The sequence below is a fragment of the Stegodyphus dumicola genome, chromosome 5, assembly GCF_044657685.1.
Source record: "Stegodyphus dumicola isolate Sdum_Otavi_A_Nest chromosome 5, ASM4465768v1".
Classification (NCBI taxonomy): domain Eukaryota; kingdom Metazoa; phylum Arthropoda; class Arachnida; order Araneae; family Eresidae; genus Stegodyphus; species Stegodyphus dumicola.
In genome coordinates, this window is record NC_140772.1 from 57,004,060 (window position 1) to 57,026,219 (window position 22,160).

General features: G+C 35.8%; 1 protein-coding gene across 1 annotated transcript; it reads right to left on the reverse strand.

The window, feature by feature from the left end:
• Positions 1-10,978: 10,978 nt before the first annotated feature.
• Positions 10,979-11,701, reverse strand: LOC118199003 (protein GVQW3-like). The gene has a single exon (XM_035370780.2). The coding sequence runs from the start codon at positions 11,699-11,701 to the stop codon at positions 10,979-10,981; it is 723 nt and encodes a 240-aa protein (XP_035226671.2).
• Between the last annotated feature and the right edge of the window lie 10,459 nt (positions 11,702-22,160).

The following is a 22,160-nucleotide window of genomic DNA, read 5'->3' on the forward strand; positions in this document are numbered from 1 at the left end:
TATGTAATTAATTAAAAATGTCTTTTTAATTTTTTCATGGTAAGAGTTCTTTTCATTTCTCAGAATGTTCTAATTCTCCGAATATGCATCAGTTTTCTGTTTCTCTACTTTTCACAAGACACAAGCATGGAGAATATCAAAAATTACTTCTAATCTTATCATATGGACAGGCAGTATAGAAAGGAATTTTTTTATTAATAAAGAAATTGAAAACTGACAATTCAAAAGATTCATGTAATATATCTTAATGCATCATACACAGGGCTGGGGATCCTAAATTCTGCTGCCTGGTGCCTTTCTAAATTCATCCAAAATTCTAAAAGTTTTGCCATTTGTAAATTTTGTTGCTTGGTGTGTCACTAAATTCTAAAAAGTATACCACATTAGCTCTGTGACCGGACCTTATCATATGTATTCCATATTTCTTCTGAATGTTCGTATTACTAAAGAAATAAGCAGCTTTTTCCATACATTCTAAGTGCATTTTATCTTTCAGAATAACAGAAATCTTTAATTAAATCCAAAAATTCTAAAGTGAAAAGGAAGCATATTGAAGAAACGAACTAATTATGTAAAGAGAAAAAAATATTATTCAGATATATTTAGTTATTATTATATAAATTACCCAGTTGTTAACAATTTCAGCTTTTACTATAATTTCCCATTTCTATTTCCTCACCAGAATGCAAATCACTGAGACAGTTTTTAAACTCAGGTTTTTGGAGTGTAAGACGAAGAGAGTGTTACTAACCTCCACTTTGCTTCCTGTATTAGTTCCTATCAGCTCTGATAATTTCCATTACCGCTGCTGACATTTCAGTTTATTATGACGATAGAGTTATTGAACCAAATTAAATTGAACACTATGCATAATTATTTTGTTGCTACAAAACATAAATGTTTAATGTGTAATTATCATAATATTGTTTAAAAATCAATGTCATAAATTGCATGTATTTTAAACTGTGAAATTTTATTAGATCGTGATATTAATAGGTTTTTTTAACAAATATTATTAAAAAATAAATTTAATTTTAAGAGTGTCCATGTAAATCCATATGACTAAGGTTATCTAATACCTAATTTAATTATAACTAAGTGCTTACCATTAAAAATTATCTTTGCATATTAAAGCGAGTTATTCGCTTTCAGTAACCTTTACAGTGGTCACAAGGTAAAACACAAAAATATAAAAATTCATGTAAAACTTATTCTTCGCATCTAGTGAAATTTAAAATAATGCAAAACAACTTGACCTCTAGTGCTTTAGTGGCTTAATAGAACCTTAAAGTATATTAACTAAGTTACAACCCCTGGAACTCTACACGAAGCTACGGCACAAACTGCGTCAGACAGAGCTCAGCTAACTTTCAAAACACTTTATCTGTGCCTACATCAGGCCTTTCAGGTTTGTTTTGATCAGCAGGTCTCTCTTTAGGCAAGCAGGAGCGGTGACAACAGACAGTCTTTTGTTATGAATCATGCTGATTATGATTTTAATGCTCATTTTAATCTATGCTGCTTGACATAAAATCTACTTGCTATTTACTAAACCACTAGACTGAGCAAGTGTATAAAAAATGAGACATTAAAAATAAAAAAGCTAACTGTTAGTAAAACGTAACTAAAATGCCACTTTTCTTCTTTCAGATATGTCCAGTTATTATAAGCGTAAAACATTTAACGCTACTCGAGAAATTTCATAATATTTATTTTATTCTCAAACATATTAAAAGCCTTATCAGTGAGCATCGGAAAGAACTCTGGAACAATAAAATTGATAATCTAAATTTGGAGGACGGCTCTTTTTGGAAATTCATTCGAAAACTCAAGAAGGACTTTTATCAATCTCGTCTACTTAAAACAGTTTCGCTTATTCTCATCAGGAAAAATCTGATACCTTCGCTAAACATCTCAGCGAACAGTTCGTGCGAAACGAAATCTCAATTGGTAACGAGTCAGTAATTGATGATGAGGTGCAACGTTGGCTCGACACACCTTCTCTATGTAACATTATTCAACTCACTTCTCCTCAGGAAGTTAAGGATGTTGTCAAGCATGCAAACGCAAAAAAAAATTTCCAGAAGTAGACAAGATAACCAACAAAATGCTTAAATATCTGCCGCACTGCCTGATCACCAAATTAACCAATATTTACAACACCTGTCTCTCACGCTCCTACTTTCCTACAGCATGGAAACACGCCAGCATTTTCCTTATCCAGAAACCTAGCAAACCCCCGGAAGAACCTGCAAGTTATAGACTTATTAGTCTCTTATCTATGTTAGGGAAGATCGAAATCGAGTCAAAGGCTAGACGGCAATTAGTAGCCTACCGCTACTTTAACCGTCTCTGTTGGTAAATTGCCCTAAGGCGTTGGTATTTAAGTTTTTACTTAAGGCGATTTACGCCGCACCTACTAGGCGAAACTTGTCAATTTTTGTGAAATGTACATGGAGTAGCATCTGGAATTGACTGATAACTTATAGCCAAAATACCACTGAAATCAATAGTTTATCTGGGTCAATAAAATTTATGCCAGATAGGCGCAATAGCATAGAACTATCTTCACATAATGTCCGCCGTAAGGAGGAGCAAAGACGGATGAAGGATACGAAGATCAGCAACGCAAGAGCTCGCTAACAAGTAACAGGACCAGTAAGGCGTGACTAAGTGGGAGTCATAAAATGAGAGTAACAGATCTGAATAAAACTAGTGAAATTAAGAAATACACAGTACAATAAATGAGTAAGATACAAAATTAAGAATGCTAATAAACACACTATGTACATTATTTACAAGTGGGCACTAGGTGGGAAAGTTCGGGTCCCTGATAAGGTGGGCCTCAAGTGGACGTAGTTTGGAGTCCTCATTCAATATTTCGTAGGTAAAGATATCAAAATTACTCATATGGTCACAGTTCAGAACTTCCGTGAAGAATTTTCTGTTAATCTTATTCAGGTGCTCTTCTAGAGTGTCCAGTTTTAAATCACAGTGCAGTGTAGCATTGCTCACAAAAAGTGTGCGTGAGTGATAAGCCTTAAGACTGTTTTGCATAATTTGAAGTCTTTTTATATCCTCCTTGGTAGCCGTGCACCAGGCCAGCGACACATAAGTCATCAACGGCCTAATTGCCGTGACATATACTAGCCACTTTTTCCTGAGGTCTAAGCTAGAATAATTGCCCAATATAGGGATGAGACTATTTACAACAGAGAAAACATTTCTTCTGACCTCTGTAATATGATCTCCCCGTTTTAATCTTTCATTTAGCATTACTCCTAAATATTTCGCCTTACTGACTCTAGGAATCTCTTCAGAGAATAAGAATTCAACTGTGTATTTTTCCTCCTTATTATTAATAATTGCGACTTGCTGGCAATCCTTCCCGTCGTACATCACTTTTCTACCTCTGGCAGAAGCTCCTGTAACTTCTTGATTGCAAGGTGTGCGTTTGCGGCCTTTACGGCTAATGCCGTATCGTCCGCATAGCACCCAAGAAAGTGATTTCTGTAAATGTGAGCCCTAGGAAAGTCATGAACATAAAATAAATACAGGATGGGCCCTAAAATGGACCCTTGTAGGAAGCCTGCATTCATGGTGCATAAACTGGAGAAGTCCTTTCCAATAGCCACAGTGAATTTCCTATTAGTGATGAAAGACATAATTAGCTGAATCAGCTCTCTATCCATAGGGAGATTTATAAGTTTATAAATAAGCCCCTCATGCCAGATGCGGTCGAATGCCTTCGCGACGTCTAGCATGAGTAAGGCGACATTTTGTTTCTTGTGGAGCGCATCCGCACAAAACTCAACGAGCCGAACCAGCTGCTTTGTAGTTGAAAGCTTTCTCCAGAAACCAAATTGTTCCGGAGGCTGTATTTCAATATAGTTCTTCAATCTGCTGTAGATTATTCTCTCAAAGATCTTTCCTAGTCCTGAAAGCAAGCTAATGGGTCTGTACCCATCTGGCTTAGTGCTATCCTTGCCGAGCTTAGGCAATAAAATAACTTTTGCGATTTTCCGCTTTGTGGGAAAATAGCATTGACTAAGACACACATTGATAATGCTCGTGAATTGTGTCATAACATTGCAGAGCAGATTTCTAAGTGCGTGATTATTAATACCCTTTATGCCAGGGGGCTTTTTGACTTTAAGCTTCTTTGTGATTTCTTTGATATCACTGGCAGTAGCAGTGGCCATGTATCTCTTAGCAGCGTGGGTATTAAGCCAATGCCTAACAAAGTAGCATGTATATAGACAAAATTCATGTCCCTGGGCATCCTGTTAGGTCTGAACTGCTCCTCTAAATGGTCCACCGATTTGTTTTTATTATTATTTATATATCGATTTGTCTTTATCATTGCATGTACGCTGCCTTTTCAAGTTTCGCATGAACGTCCAGAGAGTGCCAGCATTCGGACTAAGGTTCTGAATTTTTCCTGCCATGCATTTCTCTTATGCTCCTCTATTTTCTTTTTAATTAATTTATTTATTTTGTTCATATCTCTTTTAACATGAGGAAAGATTGCATCTCACATGAAAAGTACAATCGTCTGCATGGCTATCAATTTATTTGCATCATTAGATTATTATATATATTTTTATGTGCACTGGTAAACTGTAACAGTGCTCACAGAAAACAGTGGGTATTATAGTTAGAGTGAAAAATATTGGTAGCCCTACTCTATATAATCAAAACCCATTAAATAGTGATAATTTATATGAATTAATTTCATAACAGTAAAATTCTACTCATTTTATAAAAGCTAAATTAAAATATTGTACTAAAAATTTGTAAAAAATCCACAGGTCACTGATGACCAGTGGCCAATTTCTCTTTTCATTTCGTATTGACTTTCTTCAATCTTTACTCGTAGAGTTTTTATTTCTTCTTTAACAGATTCCTTAACAACTTTTATTTCATCTTTAAAAGTTAATTGACCAGCTGGAATGGCCTTCATCTCTTCCTTAACGGATTTTTTACCAGCATCCATTTTCTCTTTAATTTCTTCTTTAAAAGATGTTTGGCCAACTTCGATCTTTTCCTGGATAGATTTCATTTCTTCTTTAAACGAGGTAAAGGCTGATATCAACTGCCTTAACTGTTCTTCCATCGCTCTTGTTATTGGCATTCAAATCCCACCGCTGCCACGAAAAATTGTTGAATGCATACGGGTTTGTTACGAAATGAATGCACAAGTCCGATGAAAAATGAACAAAATTTATTATTATCACAACAAAAATGCTTAAATATCCTCAGATATTCGTGCAGTATTGCAATACCTCACAGTAGTTATCTTTTAACTATTCAAATGTTCAAGAGAACATAATTCAAAACAGCTAAAGAAGCTAATCCGTGAATTCGCTACAGTCAACAAGAGCAGTTTTCTAAACAAACTCTTAAAACAACAACAAACTAACTAAAATCATCGAATTTTATTTTATTTTATTTCTGATTCACTTCAGGTATACAACTACGTTGAGTTTTGACCTGTACAATCTGTGCAGCCTATAAAGGCCATTCACGGTTTTTAGTACATTAAGGTGCTACCACACCTAGCCCGGGGGCGTGACATTAGAACAAGGTGCAATCATTCCGTGGCGAAGTCAAGCTGAATATATGAAAATTGGGAAATTAGTACTTGGAAAACAAAATCATCCAGCATTCAAGTCCTTGCATGATGCATTCGGTCAGGATAGTAGCGTAAGATCACTGAGATAGGGTGCGCAGTCCAGCAGGTAATCAGGAGTAGAACCACAGCAGTGGGCGTGGTGAGATCACAGAATACACAGTCCTTAACACATATTAATTAATTCAGAGTCTCTAGCCTGCTTCCAGGCAAATAGCTAATTTTGGCAGTAACACAGTACTTAGTTAAATAAGGTTAGATAGAGCACAAAACACAACTTCACATGTACACTATTTACATATTTACATCACCACCACGCATTATGGTCAATTGACCGAGGTCTCTTCACCACGCTGTCCACCGTAGGGTCATAATTACCGAGTTCTCTTAGCGTGTGCACTGGAGAATTATCCATTTTTTCGAAGAAGTTGTGCGCCTCCATGAGGATTTGTTCAGGAATGGTCGAATTGAGAGGTTTTCCTCCTTTTTATATGATTTTAAATCGCGCGCGAGAATTTTCTGGAACTTTCTCGAAATCAAAAAGAGATATTTATTAAATGTTAAATGCACGCGCTCTTGTATTTTCAATTTTCCGGCTTAGCTTTCTTTTAATATTCGTCACGCGCTGCAATGCACGGGAAATAAAACAATTTAATTTATAATTCAACTAGCATTAGCTATTTAAATACCAAATCCGTAATTATACTTTTTACATAAATTCAATTCGAACTTCTTCCAGAAAGCCGCGACGAACAAGACCACAAACTTTGCCCAGATTCTGAATTACGAAATCATCTGAGGAGATTCGTTTATTCATATTTAATCAGGCAAGCTTAAGATTTGATTTAAATTTACAATAACATGATCATATACACGATGTTTACGTCCTCTCTTCGGAAATACTGACGACCTAGGATTTCGACCAATCATCAGCGAACAGCCAGCAGCAAACGATTACAGAATTTTCACCTGCTTAAGAATTAATGCTGTGATTTTTACATCATTTTCCTCGTACCAGCCATAATTTTCCAATTATTTTGATGGACAATATGCCAGATAAACTTAGTGTTCGATTTCGTAAACATAAAATAGCACTGGTCGCCGATATTAAACAACTGTTTAGACATATTTTAATCGATTCATCGCAAAGGAATCTTCTACGTATCCTTATGGAAAGAGTATGAAGACGAGTCACCTATTATTAGATTGAACACTGTAACATATGGGACTTAATGTGCGCCATTTCCAGCTATAAGAACTCTAAAACAGTTAGCTTTGGATGAACAGCAGAAATACCCTTTAGCTTCTGAAGTGATTCTTTCTGATGTCTATATGGACGACATAGTTACAGGAGCCTCTGATTTTGAGTCTGCTATTGAATTAAAGAATCAACTAATAAAGATATTCGAAAGCTGTTGTAATGTCTTTACACAAATGGCACTCTAACTCTAAAAGTGTATTAGACATTTTAGTATATAAGGAAGAGTTTCACTTTGATTCTACTGAATTTATGAAAACTCTTGGCATAATTTGGCAACCGGAATCCAACATCTTTACTTTTAAAGTCGCTTTCCAAGGCAAGTCATCTTTTACAGAAAAGAAGTCCTTTCTGTCATTGCACGGTTGTATGACCCTATTGGCTTTATCGGGCCAGTCATCTGTAAAGCAAAAATATTTCTTCAGAAATTACACTGACTACCAATAAGTATTTGGACACCTATGCAAATGACGATATCTGCGGTCCTAAGAAACGTCACGGACTCCGCCGGTATATATCGTGTAGGAAACAGCATCGGCTTTAGTCGCAGGCAAGGTGCCTCGCAGTTCGGAGCTCTCTGATTTCGAGAAAGGTATAATTATCGGGTAACACAAATGTAGCCGATCCTTAAGGGACATAGCTATCGATCTGAAGTACCCAAAATCGACAGTGGCCTATGTGATTAAGAAGTGGAAGGTGAGCGGTGATTGTCGGAATGTGCCCCGAGTCGGCAGACCAACGAAACTGGGAGATAGAGACCGACGAGTGCTGTCCAGAGAAATTCGGAAGAACCGCACCCAACCGATGGCCCCCATCCGCGAGGAGTTTCAACAGGCATCCGGGAGTATTGTTTCAATGAATACCATTGTAAGGAAGCACATCTGCTTGGTTTTCATGGTCGTGCTGCTGCCCATAAGCCTTTGATTACAAAGTCCAACCGCGCTGCTCGGTTAATGTGGTGCAAAGCACATCGAAATTGGACCGTGGATTAGTGGAAATGGGTTCTTTGGAGTGACGAATCAAGGTTCACCCTTTACCGTTCGGATGGCAGGGTCTGGGTTTAGCGTCTACCTGGAGAGCGTCTCCTGCCAGAATGCATTGTGCCAACGGTCAAGTTCGGCGGAGGTGGAATTATGGTCTGGGGGTGTTTGACCTGGTATGGGCTGGGACCCTTGGTCCCCATTCATGGTAAGCTCAACTCCGATGCCTACTGCACTATTTTGGATGACAATGTGCTTCCTACGTTGTGGCAGTTTTACGGGTTGGACCCTTGTTACTTTCAGGATGACAATACCAGTTGTCATGTTTCGACGTTAACCAAGGCTTGGTATGGTGCCAATGGAGTTCATCGAATGGACTGGCCTGCCCAGAGTCCAGACCTGAACCCTATCGAGAACTTCTGGGACGAGTTGCATCGCCGAATTCAGGAGTGCACTACCCGTGCAAAATCGGTGAAGGAACTTCTATGTCTTCTCCAAGCCGAGTGGAAGAAAATACCACTAGCTGTCATACAAAGACTTGTGGAAAGTACGCCCCGGAGGGTCCACGCTGTAATTACCTCTCGTGGAGGCTCTACCAACTATTGATTTTGAATAAAGTTAGTTTTTCTTTTCTATCATAGGTGTCCAAATACTTATTGGTAGTCAGTGCATAGTCTTTAAAACTGAACTGGGACGAGGAATTACCTGAACCATTTGCCAGTGAATGGAATCATTTCATTTTAAAGTTAAAGGTACTGGAAAGTCTTAAGATAGGAAGATACGCTCTGCATTCTACAACCGTAAAAAGGGCTGTCGTAGGTTTCTCCGATGCTTCAACATCTGCGTATGGAGCAGTGGTCTACCTAAATGCCACTCAAGATAACCCTTGTTTAAAGCTACTGGCAAGCAGATCTCGAGTAGCCCCTTTAAGGACTTTATCTTTACCACGCTTAGAACTCTCAGCTTGTTTTCTACTCGCTAAGCTTGTTAAAAAAGTTCTGACTTCACTAAATATAGACATCGAAAAGGTAACATTCTATTCGGATTCGACAATAGCATTAGCGTGGATAAATGCTTCATCACATCAACTCAAAACCTTTGTTGGGAATCGTGCTGCGAAAATTCAGTCGTTATCTGAAAACTTCGAGTGGAAACATATCAGTTCTAAGGAGAATCCTGCTGATTTGGTTTCTCGTGGAGTCGAACCTATGTAACTTTTATCTTCAGAATTATGGTTCAATGGACCTTCTAATCTTGACATGTATGTTATAGAAAAGGCTAGTTTGGATGTTAAGGACCAACTTTACGAATGCGAATTGAAAAAATCTTCAGAAATTTCTCTTAGTATTACTTCTAGTGCTGATTTCATTAACTATTTTCTTTCTTTAAGTAATAGTTTTGTTAAACTAATTCGTATTCTATTTATAGGTTTATTTCCAACTGTCGACAAAGTAAGAGGTCATCAGGTCCTATTACTAGAGATGAATTTACGTATGCCAAGCTAGCAATGGTAACGCTAGTACAGCGAATAGTATTCAAAGAAGAAATTCGAGCCCTTAGATCAAAACCATCTTGATGGGAGAAGGCCGAATCCAAAGGATTCCTGATATGACATCACGAGACCTGATATGACTCCCCAGATATGACATCACGAGCGAGAGCAATCGTACTACAGCCATCTTCAAACTGTATGAGCGTAAACAGAGCTTACGATTAAGCAGTTATGTAGCATTAACTATAGTAAATTTAATTTTTAACAAGATGTGTGGAAAGTTAAGTTTATTTGCTGGCTAACTTTAATGTTTTCCTTAAATTGATTCTGTTTGACTTGTACTTCTTAAAAGTTAGTTAGTGATGATAAAAAAAAAAAAAAAAAAAAAAAAAAAACCTGATAAAGGGATTCCCACCCTATTTTTATTCATGCTCTAATCATATTTATTACATATGCCATAACACTCATGTTAAATATTATAACAATCCAGTAAATTTCTCTTGTATTTTTTCATTTTCAAACTATGTATCAAACACGAATCTCATAATTTTTTATTAAAATAATTTCTTCTTCTAAATTAGACAGTAATAATAATGAAAACGTTCTTGAAAGTTAGAAAATATTGAGCTCGAGCTTGTACATATATTTTGTACATTCACTAAGTTTAAATAGGGGTGTATTAATAATTATAATCTACAGCATATTAGTTATATAGTATTAAATAATTTACTGTAATTCCTTTCCCTTTAGTTATTATTTAATTAAGGTGCATAATACAGTGTTAATTGAATTTTTACAGATGCCGCGAAAATGTAGCATTCCGGGATGCCAGTCAAATTACTTAGCCAAATGAACAGCATATTACAACTTTTAAGTTCCCCAAAGATGAACTGCTGTGTAAAGCATGGATTAGTAAAATTAATAGGAAATACTTTGTACCAGGATCATGTGCTTGTGTGCACATTTTGATGAACGTTTCATCATAAGAGATGATAAAGCAACACGACCTAATGAGACAATATTAACACTTCAAAGAAGAGCGCCAGTTTTATCAAAAGATGCATATCCGATTATTTTTTGCGGCTAACCTAAATATTTATCTTGCCCTTTACCACAAAAGTTAAAGACACCAGAAGACAGGACAAGAGGAATAAAGGAAAGGTGAGAAATTAATTTAAAAAAACTGTGTGCTGCAGATAACATTGTCTCCTTTTCAGAATTTTTGAAACTTTACAGCAATATACAAGGTCCGGCTATTAATTTCCAGGACTCATGGAATAACTCAGAAGGAAAAAAGGTTAAACACATAGCCATTTAATATGATTCAAAGTAATCCCCATCAGCCGCAATGCACGTCTGTGCTCGGCTGTACAAATTTCGGAAAGAAGTTTTAAAGTCATCTTTTGGAATGCTCTTTAATAGTGACGTTACAGTTTTCTTGATGGCTTCGACATCCTGAAATCTTGTTCCCTTCATCGAATTTTTCAGCTTAGGAAACAGGAAAAAGTCTGCGGATGCTAGGTCTGGTGGTGCAGCATTTCAACGACACCATGCTGGGCTAAGAATCGCCTCACAGGCAACGCAATGTGTGGGCGGGCATTGTCATGTAGCAGCAGTCAACTCCCATTTTGTTGAAAATGCGGCTTCACTCTACGAATTCGTTTTCGAACGAAGTATTTGTAGAACTCTCCATTGATAGTCATGTTAGGAGGAAGAAATTCATCATGAATGAGTCCATCGCAATCGAAGAAAGCGATTAACATGACCTTGATTTTGGACTTTTCAAATCGAAATTTTTTCTGCCTTGGTGAACTTGGAGACTGCCATTCGGAGCTTTGACGCTTGGTTTCAGGGTCATACTGATAACACCAAGACTCGTCTCCCGTGACTATCCTATCCAGGAACGCAGGGTCAGCATCAGCGTTGTCGATTAGTTCACCACATGCGTCCGGTCTCAGTTGCTTTTGTTCGTCCCTTAAATGGTGAGGAACGAATCTGGAACAAATCTTGCGTTTGCCTAGGTCTTGCGTTAAAGTTCGCCGAACTATCTTTTTGTCCATGTTCAATTCATTGGCGATTACTCGAAAAGTCAATCGACGATCACATTTCACCAAATCGCGAACTTTTTCAATTACTTCCGGCGTGTGTACGGACTGCGGCCGACCTGTGTGTGGATCATCTTCGACGCTTTCGCACCCGTCTCGAAAGTGTTCAAACCATTCATAAGTTCTTGAGCGGAATAACGCTTCCTCGCCGTAAACTTTTTTTAACATTTCGTAGGTTTCCGCAGCTGTCTTGTCCAATTTGAAGCAAAATTTAATGTTCATTCTTTGCTCCATTTTCACTTCGACAATAGGAATTTAAGAGCTACGTTTTAATGCGCCTTTCCACGAGAACCACTTACTTCAGAATGCCGCCGATTGCACTGCACATGCGCAAGAAAACGCTCTTCAATATGTAATCATTAGCGCCATCTTCCGACTTTTCGTTCTCCTACAGTTACGTCAGTCTTGGAAATTAATAGCCAGACCTTGTATTATCAAATACATGAACAATAATAAAAGCATCTGATTGCTTATTTTTATTTATTTATTTATTTATTTTTGCGCATTGAAATGGAATATTACCCAGCAGTTACTGTCTCATTTAAAGTCGAGCATGATTTAACTGTTTCAGTTCTTCGTGAAGGTTTAAATATAACAAATACGTCTTACTGGCTTTTGAGAAAAGATATACTATGTAAAAAATAGTCAAAATTTGAAAACTTTTCAAATCAATTGCACAGTTATAAGAAAACGTCAAAAATAGTGGTAGAAATGCTTGATTTGGTAACTGAAACTCTTCAGAAGTGTTCTGAAAATACATCAGAACAGATTATGATATAACGATTAAATTTTTTAGGGAAAAGATTTCATTATTAAAAGCTAAATGCCCAACGTACACAGCTAAAATGATGACATGAATTTTCAAATTATTTTATAGCAGTCTTCCTACGTGTTATTCTCGAATAGAAAAAAACTCGTCCTTGATTTTACGGCATCCTTCCTACTTAAAAAAGTTGACATTAAATACTGGATACTCAAGAGAGAAATACTTTGCATTTAACCTCCGAGAACAAGGTTAAATGCAAAGTATTTATCTCATAAATCTTCACAACTACAAAATCACGAAAAGGTTGGGAATCTTTTACTTGAAAAGATTTGTATTAAACTTATTATTACGGTAAAATTGAAGGTTTGTTTTGTACAGATGTTCCTCAAAAAGCTTCTACAATACAAACCATTATGATTTCTTCAAGCTTATCTTTAAATAAAGTTGTTGTTATGTTCCATGTCCATAATCTAAAGCCAAACGATTTAAAAATTCAGACTTTACAGGTGTTAAAATTTTTTCAAGATTGTGGCTTCAAGGTTGTTTCCATAACTTCCGACAACTATGTTAACCATAAATGCTATGAAATGGTCATATAGTTTCTGCTATTAAAAATGAATGTTATTTGGAAAAAAAGATTTTTTTTTTTTCACTATTTGATTTAGTTTATTTACTGAAATGTATAAGGAATAACAGGTTGAACCTGAAACCAATCAAATCATCTTTTAATGATACAGATAATAAGCTGTATTATGCAAGTCTATTCCATTTGAAAAAAATTATATACCTGAGAGCAGTACCATTCTATACAAATAACTCAGGCACTTTCAAAAAAAGTATTACATTCAACTTCTTTAGAAAGGCAAACTGTTTCTACCGCAGTTAAACATTTTGATGAAAAGACTGTTGTAGCATTGCAGGATTTTTCTTAGTTCAATTAACCAATTATCAAAACTTTTTATGATAATGATCATTTTAAAAACCAAACAAAAACCCGGAAATTGAAAAAGTCCTTATTAATACATAAATTTAATATTAGTAATCTGGAGTATCTTGTTGAAGACATTTTAGTGAGTATTTTAAATTTATGAAACAAATGTTTGGTTATGAAGATGAGTATTTCTTAATTGCTGAAAATTTTTACATTGAACATCTTTCTATATATGTCTATGCATAACAAATGCAAAAAGAATCAATATGTCAAAATCCTATGTGTAAATCAAATAATGAAGAAATGGAATGCATTTATATCGCTTTGTTCCCAGATTAATTTAAAAGTAATATATTTTTATCTTAAAATTATGATATTAACAATTAAACGTAAATATTGATAAATCTTACATCTAAGAGATGCATAACTCTCTCTTTAATGTCAGTCTTTTGACTTAACGTGAAATATAAATATTTGCAGCCCTTGAATTTCTGAGTATGATTTTTTTACATGAGACAGCAAAAACATAGTTTCTTGTAGTGCTTGGAAATAGGTGAAAATATTTAGTTTTGAATGCTAGTCACACTGTGGTTAAAAATTTGATATAAAAGTCATTTTAATTAATTTAAAACTAATTGAGTTTGCAGTGTTTAATGCTATTAAACTGCATATAGTAGTACGTAACCAAAAATATAGTACAGTACAAAGCCCGTAATCCGGACTCGTCGGGACTTCGGCGATTTCAGATTAGGGTTTTTTTCCGGATTATAGATCATCAATTTAAATCTGGTAAGATGGCATGCAGAAATTATTCAATTAAAAATACGAAACCGTAATTTATGAAATATAGAGCAATTGTGATCTAAAGGGTATAAAATTTTACAAAAAAAAAAAAAAAAAAAAAAAAAAAAAGCGTAAAGTTCGTGGCTTTGAGGTCCGGATTATAGATCATTCCGGATAATGGACGTTCAGATTACAGACTTTGTACTGTCTGTCTATGGTAAGAACAGCTCTCGCCAGTTTGTCTGCGGCTGTCTGTTGCCGTAGAAACGAGCCCTGATCCATTTTTCGTAAGGGTGTCTTGAAGATTTACTTCTCACTTTGCCACCTTGGCGCATTTAAAGATGATTTGGCGATATTCACATTTTGTTTTAATTTAAAGTAAAATGCTTGTTGACTCTTTGCGTCGACCCCGACATTCAATTTCCGAAAATGAAAATTCGATGGCGTAGATAAAGTTTTTGCAGCTAAGAAACGGTCTTTGATTTTGCCGTGTGAGGTACAAGTTGCTGAATTTGCCATCCTTCTAGATGTACAATGAGTAAAAATATATCAAAATAACTTGTAGGGAAATACATTTAAAAATCCATCCTTATTTTTGAAGAAAAATTTTAATTTTTACATTAAAAAAAAAAACATGCTATTATTTTGCTTCTTTTTTGTTTGTTTGTAAAATCCTAGATGACATCTTAGAAATCTACTTGATTGCCCCTTTCTCTGTAATATAGTATAGACGCACTTCATAAATGTAAAATAAATTAAATTTTTATAGTTCTCCCCTCTAGCTAATCTACTGTGAATATTCAAAGCAATTTCTTCAGTCTTTAAATGACGTTCTGCTATGTTTTTATTTCAAAATTTTCTATTAATTTATTGCTTGTACTTTAATAATGACTAAAAATTTCATCGTTAAATGTATATGGAATCATCTGAAAGTAAAAGCGTTTATTTACATACCCATGCTCTCAATAAATACTTTTTGCAAACATTTCTTCTTTTCTCATACCTTCAAACTAAACCAAAAGCTGGTCAACTTAATGGCGAAAGGAAGCGAAGATAAATTAAAATCAAAACTGCTTTTTCCTTAATTACCAGTGGTTTGGGTTGGTTTATATGATTACGGAAAGCCTCCAGGGTTAAATGCCTAAGAGGAGGGATGCCTTCGTGGAGGGCTTGCTAAGGAAAACTGGCTCGTATACACGTTACACATGGCGAAAACGCCCATGCAGCCAGCCCGTTCACGGGATTCAAACCTCGGACCGAACTACATGTGTTCAGTGATTTTACCGATCGGCCGCTGCTGGGTCTCTTAATTACCAGCGCCCATTTATGCATTATGCTGCTTTTTATAGACACTGTAATAGCTAGTAGCATAATAAAATGTTAAAAATCAGAACAAAATTAAGGTATCTTAAATTATTCAGTTACCTATTTTATATTTAAATTATACGAAATTTATATAATTATACAAAATTTGGCTTTTATAACTGCAGTGAGCATTGTTACATTAACATAATTTTGTATTAATATTTTCATAATAAAACGAAACTTAATTTAATTTCCATTAAAGATTAAAAATTATTTTTTAAGCAAATTATACCATGGCTTGTGGATCCCCAAGAACACAGTAATGGGAAATGAAGCAACCATTCAGTGTTCTTTATTATCCACAAGGGGGGTTTCGCCTCTGCCGAAGGCTCATTGTTGCCCACTTTTGGTAATCTTTCATTTACATAATGGCAAAGAAAATACTGAACCTAGAAATATCCTCATAACTTGACAGAGCTATCAGATGAAGAAGAAATATGCCTTCGTGGAGGACTTTTATAGAGGTATAACATCTGAAAAGTCGTCTGAATCATTGTCGCAAGATTCCGTTTCTTCTGAATCAGAATCGCTGCTGCCAGTTTGAATTATTAATTCATCCACTATCTCTTCTAGAAGTTCGCCCTTGTCCCAATAAGAATTTTCAAGTTTTTCTACGTGGTTGCAGTGCGCCTGCCATTCTTGAGAAGTGACTTCACCCAAAGCTTTTCGTGTTAAATTTTTCAAATTTTCCAAGTTTAAGTCTCAAGTCACATTCCTTTCCCTGATCAGCCTTTTAACTGGTGACCAAACATATTCAATTGCGTTTAGATCACAGTGGTAAGGAGGGAGATGCGCAACATGATGCCCATTTTCATTTATGATGTTGTCAATTTTATACATTACTTTTTTAGGACGATTGCATTCTATTAAGTTAAACAGTTCCGCTTTTCGCATTTTGGAATCGCAGCATATCGTCTTCTTCATCAGCCAATTAACCATTGTTTGCTTTGTAGCATATTTCGTGAGTGTCGGATCTTTAATTTTTGTGTGATACGGGGCATTATCCATGCATACCACACTTTGGGGTCGTAAATTTGGAAGAAGCTTTTCCAACAACCATTTTTCAAAATTTCCATGGTTCATTTGCCCATGGTAATCCCCGCTTTGAGCTGATGCTTTATATACAAGTTGGGCACCTGGAATAAATCCTGCGGAAGAGCCAGAATGGACAACAATCATTCTATTTTTTGAACTGACATTTATCTGTGCGTCCAAAACCGTATCATGCTGCCAAAATTTCTTAAAAGTTAAATTGCTGTCAATCCATGTTTCATCGATGTAAACGATGTGGCGTCCACTTGCTCTGAGTTTCCTCATTTTGCGTAAATAATTGTTCCTCCAAAATACAATGTGAGGTCTTTTGATAAGAATTTTTCTTTTGTTAACGCATTTCTTCCAGCGAAAATTCATTGAACGCAAAACTTTGCACAATGAGTCTTTTTGCTACCGGAAGTCTATTTTTTGCCTCAAGACAGGCAGTAATTTCCGCACAGATGGCACTTTCTTTTCTTTGATGTAAAAGTCTTGTATTGTCTGCTGTATAACGCATTTGTCAAAATCTCAAATTTCGCACTTATGATTAGCAGGGCTTTTACGTTTCTTTCCAGGCGTATTTAGAAGTTGATCTTCACCCATTGTTCGCGCTTAATTTTTTTTAATTGTATACTCCGATACTCCAGTAGCTTGCGATGTTCTCTTCAAAACTTGAGAAAGAGGAACTACTAAACAGTTCGCCGAAGCTTCAGAAGCGCAAAATTCTGCGACATTATACACGATTTGACGTGCCTGAGACCTTAAAGGTTGACCTTTCTTAAACTGGAAGGACATTTTAAAAAATTGGCGATTAAGAAAGCACTACGAAAATCAAGCTAAATAGAAGCAAATTTGACCAAATACCAGTACAAAAGATATAACAACGAGAATAAAATTAGCTAATAGTAATAATATAAGGCTTAAGAAAAGATGCGTGCAGCTGGAATGAAACCGAGAAGACGAATGATAAACTCATTTCCCCTCAGCCAACAGTCGCCAAAAACAAAATAACAATAAAGCAACCCTTGGTTCGTCCCTATTTTAAATATACTAGCCCTGTTGCTATAGCGACCGCCACCCGCCAGACACCGTAGCGGGAGGTGTTCTTACCGTAGACAGACAGTACTGTATATTAAAGCATATTATTGATTAGCAAGCAAAAATGAATATTATTTGAGAAACTCCCCTACGATACAATCCCGTCGTCTAAGTATAGAAGATTAGTAATCCATTTTTTAGGTATCTTTTTAAATATTGCTTATAGGAAGAGAAGAATATATTTGTTTCTTATATACTACCGGGAAAAAGAAAGCGTGCTGCCCCGAGATCATTTTGGCTGACCACCCTTGGCTGCTACATCACCAAACGTTGGCTTTGGCCTTCCTCCCATCAAGATGGCCTTGTTTAGATATGGTAAAATTATAAAGGATAGTCACGTAAGTAATTTAAATCCTTTCGTCTACGAAAATGGAATACTTAGGGTAGGTGGCAGATTAAATAAATCATCTTTATCCTATGACCAAAAGCATCCTATTCTATTGCCTAGGGATCATAACTTAACTACTATAATTATGCAACACTTCCATTTAGAAAATTTACATGTTGGTGCTCAGACTTTGCTGTATTGTGTTGAACAGGAATTTTGGCCACTAAACGGCAGAAACACTGCTCGTAAAATAGTACATAACTGCATTATCTGTTTTAAAAATAAACCTAAAATAGCCCAACAACTTATGGCACCATTGCCGAAAGAAAGAGTTTCTGCGAATTCCCCTTTTCCCGTAACTGGATTTATGCGAACTCTTTTACATAAAATATAAAAATCAACGAAGAGGTACCTTAAATAAGATATATGTTGTTATTTTGTATGTTTAGTTACTCGAGCGATACATCTCGATTTTGTTACCGATGTAACATTGCAGCCTGTAATTGCAACACTAAAAAGATAGCTCAACTATATATTCGGATAACGTTACTACCTTTGTCGGAGCCAATGCCGATTTGAAAAGGCTGTTAAACCTCGTCAAAAGTTTCCCTAGTCTGTCATCATATTTAGCTTCTGAATTTGGAAATTCAATCCACCACGTTCTCCCAACTTCAGTGGCATACATGAGGCCGGTAGGGTAAGAACTGCGCCAAATTTGATGGAAGATCCCCATTCAACTCTTATCTAATCCACGAACTGCGCGACGTTTCCTGTCCCCTATTTCTTTCCCACGAAGATTATACTGACTTCACCTCCTATCTACAATATCATTCTGCCAACCTTTGGCGCCCCCTCTCTTCAATCACTCTCTCCAATAAGCTACTTTCTCATCCCCCCAAAAAAGTTGACATTTGCCTGCGCCGTCTGAGAACAGGCGCTATCCTCACCCGCGAATTACTATTTAAATTTAATAAAATTGACTCCCTCCTTTCCCTATTCTGTAAGGTCCCTGACACCCTCGAACACCTCCTACTTTATTGCTCTCTCTACTCCGTGCCCAGGAACACCCTACAGACTCATCTTCTTGCACTGAATCCCCTTCTATCCTTGTTGCACTCTACTCCACTTCCTCTACCATTCTCAAACTCCTAGGAGACTTCGTCAAAGACTGCAATTTCATAAATATGCTTTAAATCACCTCTTTGTCCCTTCTACCTCCAGCCCTCTGTCTCCCTCAACCACTACTTCTTCACCAACCTCTTCTAGAGCTCTACATGCCTGCTGGCTCTCCTCCTTCATTAACATCTGTCCACTATACTCAACTTTCATCTTCCCCTTCTCTCCCTACTATGCATTACTACAAGACTGAGAGTCCAAAGCATTTCCTTCTGTAAAAGACAAAAATACCATTCGACAAACGTTCCTCAACCGAGAAACTCTTCTCCTGGCCACCTCCAACACCCTACAACCAGCACCGACAAACCTCCGAAATAAGTAAGTATCCAAATTTATGTCTCTCTTCCTATTCTAATTTATATCTTTACTTCACCACGCCAGCTCATCACCTGCTCTACCTTCCTATTCTGAAATAGGTCATGCACATATTCATCTCCGGCTCTTCTGCTCCTTCATTCTACTTCCATATTACCTCCATCTCCAAATCCTGCTCTCAAAATATTCTTCCTCAAGACGCACTTATCTATACATTTTTTCACATATATCTGTCCTTACTCTTAGAAATCTTATCAATCACCTTACATAGGCAAGTTTGCACGAATATATGAATTAATGCTACATTATCTGAATTTTCCTGACCTTACCATCATTCGCTTTCCCTTTACTCTATGGATATCTCAAGCTTTCCCGGTCTCTCTCCACTCTATTATAATAATTTACCTTATATATTTCTCTTCTCTCTAATAACTCGAAAGGGGCCACTCTATCTCCCCCTTTCCCTACTAAATAAAATCCTCCGTCCATTCCTTTTATCCATTTGGATTTAGACTCTGTCCCAAAGATTTCTGAAAATCCATGCACTAACCATTCTGGACTGATATCTAGATTCCAGTGTACTGAAAGTCATAGTTCTTTGGCATCATCAAGTTCTCGGGAGCCGATCAGGACATCGAAATCGGGACGCCAAGCGACACAAGAAGAACCAAAACAAGGAAATTGGTTTGAGACACTCCTGCAAAACAAGAACTTTCCTTTTTACCTCACCCCCCATTTTTTTTTTTTTTTTTTTTTTTTTTTTCTTTTTCAATAATTACCCTTTCATCTTATATTTATGAATAAAATTAGTCTAAATTTTTCTTCTCTTTTTATTAATTTTTCCCCCTTTTTGCATTTCTATCAAACGTGTAATTCCTCAATCCTACTGAAGTTATTATATGATAACATAATTTCTATGCGCAACTAGATATAACTATTCTATGTTGTTAAGTTCTTACCATGATTATATGCTGTATTTACTTGTTTATATACTTAAAAAAATATATTTATTTATTTATCTACATATTTATTTATTTATAAATTGTTTTTCTTCCTCTACGTACAACCTTATGGAATCTACCGTATATTCTATTGTACAGTATATATGAAAGAATAAAATGTGCAAATTAAACTACTTATAAAACTTCACAAGTCGACATGCTCTAGTACTGCATAATGTACTTATGTTTTCACGTGTGTTTTTCTTTTTTTTTCCCTTCCCTCTCCCTATATATCGTGTAAATTTTTAAATATGTTAAATATTTAGTGCCTCCTCGATGCAAATATTCACTGACTGTGGACACAACTATCTTAAAATAATATTATTTACCTAATTTTCTTACCTACACTCATCACATAGTTCCACCTTCATCATACTCATACGTATTAGCAAATTAGGTTTTTCTTCTCTTCCTTTTACTCTATTAGCCCTTCTTTTTATATATATATATTTATAAATTTCTTTCCTCTCGATTTCGCTATGGGCCATTTATTTTTTAATTTATTTTGTCCCAACTTTTCTTTCGGGCCTTTTGAACTCGTATAAAACAATACGAAGTTCTTTTTTACTATCCTCTAAATCTCGAAATTGCCCCCTTTCTATATACCTTTCCTTCGCACCTATGCTTGATTTTTCGCCCATCGGTGCAGAAAGACTTAGCGGGTGCAAAACAAGACATCTGTCTACTTTGTCTGTCTGTCCCAAGAAGATTGGGTGCTACAAAAAGTCATTTATCCCCATTAATGGGACATTCTATTGAGACTGCAAGCCTTTATTTTCGTTTATCAATATTGTGAAAATTGTGCATGCAAAACAAATATTAATTTAAAGTCTGTCGTGTGCTAAAGTAAAAATAAATTTCTTTTTACACTCATTTTAAAGTTTTATGATGCTTAAAGGAATGATGAGCCAGATCTTTTTTATTCTCTGTAAGAATTAAAAACTTTTCAAGTTGTAGATTTTAGTCGCTGATAATATATATATCTATCTATCAGCTGTGAATAGTAAAATTGATAGATTAATGACATACACAAAACTGATACATAATCAGTCTATCAAATATCGGATTTGTAGCTCACCTTAAATAAGTTTCTTGTCTAGATAATTATTAACAAATCTTCTTAAATAGCAGAATGGTTTTAACTTTCAAATTTACCATTTTAGGTGAACAGTTCTAATTTAATCAAAAAATTCTCTTTTTGAAATCTAAAAATTGGACTTCTTAAGTCGTTCTAAATTCACACTAATATTATTGCAATATATTCCCGTATTAAGCTTTCCATTTTTAGTCATTGAAGTTATTTTAAGGTTATTTAACTTTGTTACAAATTCCATATTTTAATACTAGAAACGTATTATTATTATTCTGTTTTATATATATAAAACTATTACAGTCAAAAGTCGTTAATTCGAACAACCTTAATGCGGAATGATCTATAATCCGGACCTCAAAGCTAAAAACTTTCTGCGCATGCGCCGCGTTGACACATGCGCAAAGACGTTTACGCGTGAGCGTAAGACCTTTACGACTGCGCATATGTGCGTGCGCAAGCACAGAATACGTTTTCGCGTGAGCGTTTAATGTATAACGGACAGTATAAGCTAAAATTATCTAATTCAGTTAATGTTGATAATTGCGTTGTTCCTTAATCTTCGAATTGGATCTGGGTTATTATTTTTTGTAGACTGGGTGCTACTTTGGTAGACGATTGCACGGATTTTGGCGATTTTCCTTTGACGAGTAACACAACTTATGGTAAACCCATTGCTGGATAAGTTATTTATGGTAACCGATACTTTGTTGTCAATTTATTTAAAAAATAATGCGTTTTATTGTGCATAAATTCCGTGTTTAAAATATTATTTACGGCTTTTAAATATTAAAAATCAATTTAATTT

What these genes read in the sequence shown, in the direction of transcription:
- LOC118199003 (XM_035370780.2), bottom strand. Translation starts at nt 11,701, where the DNA reads ATGGAGCAAAGAATGAACATTAAATTTTGCTTCAAATTGGACAAGACA.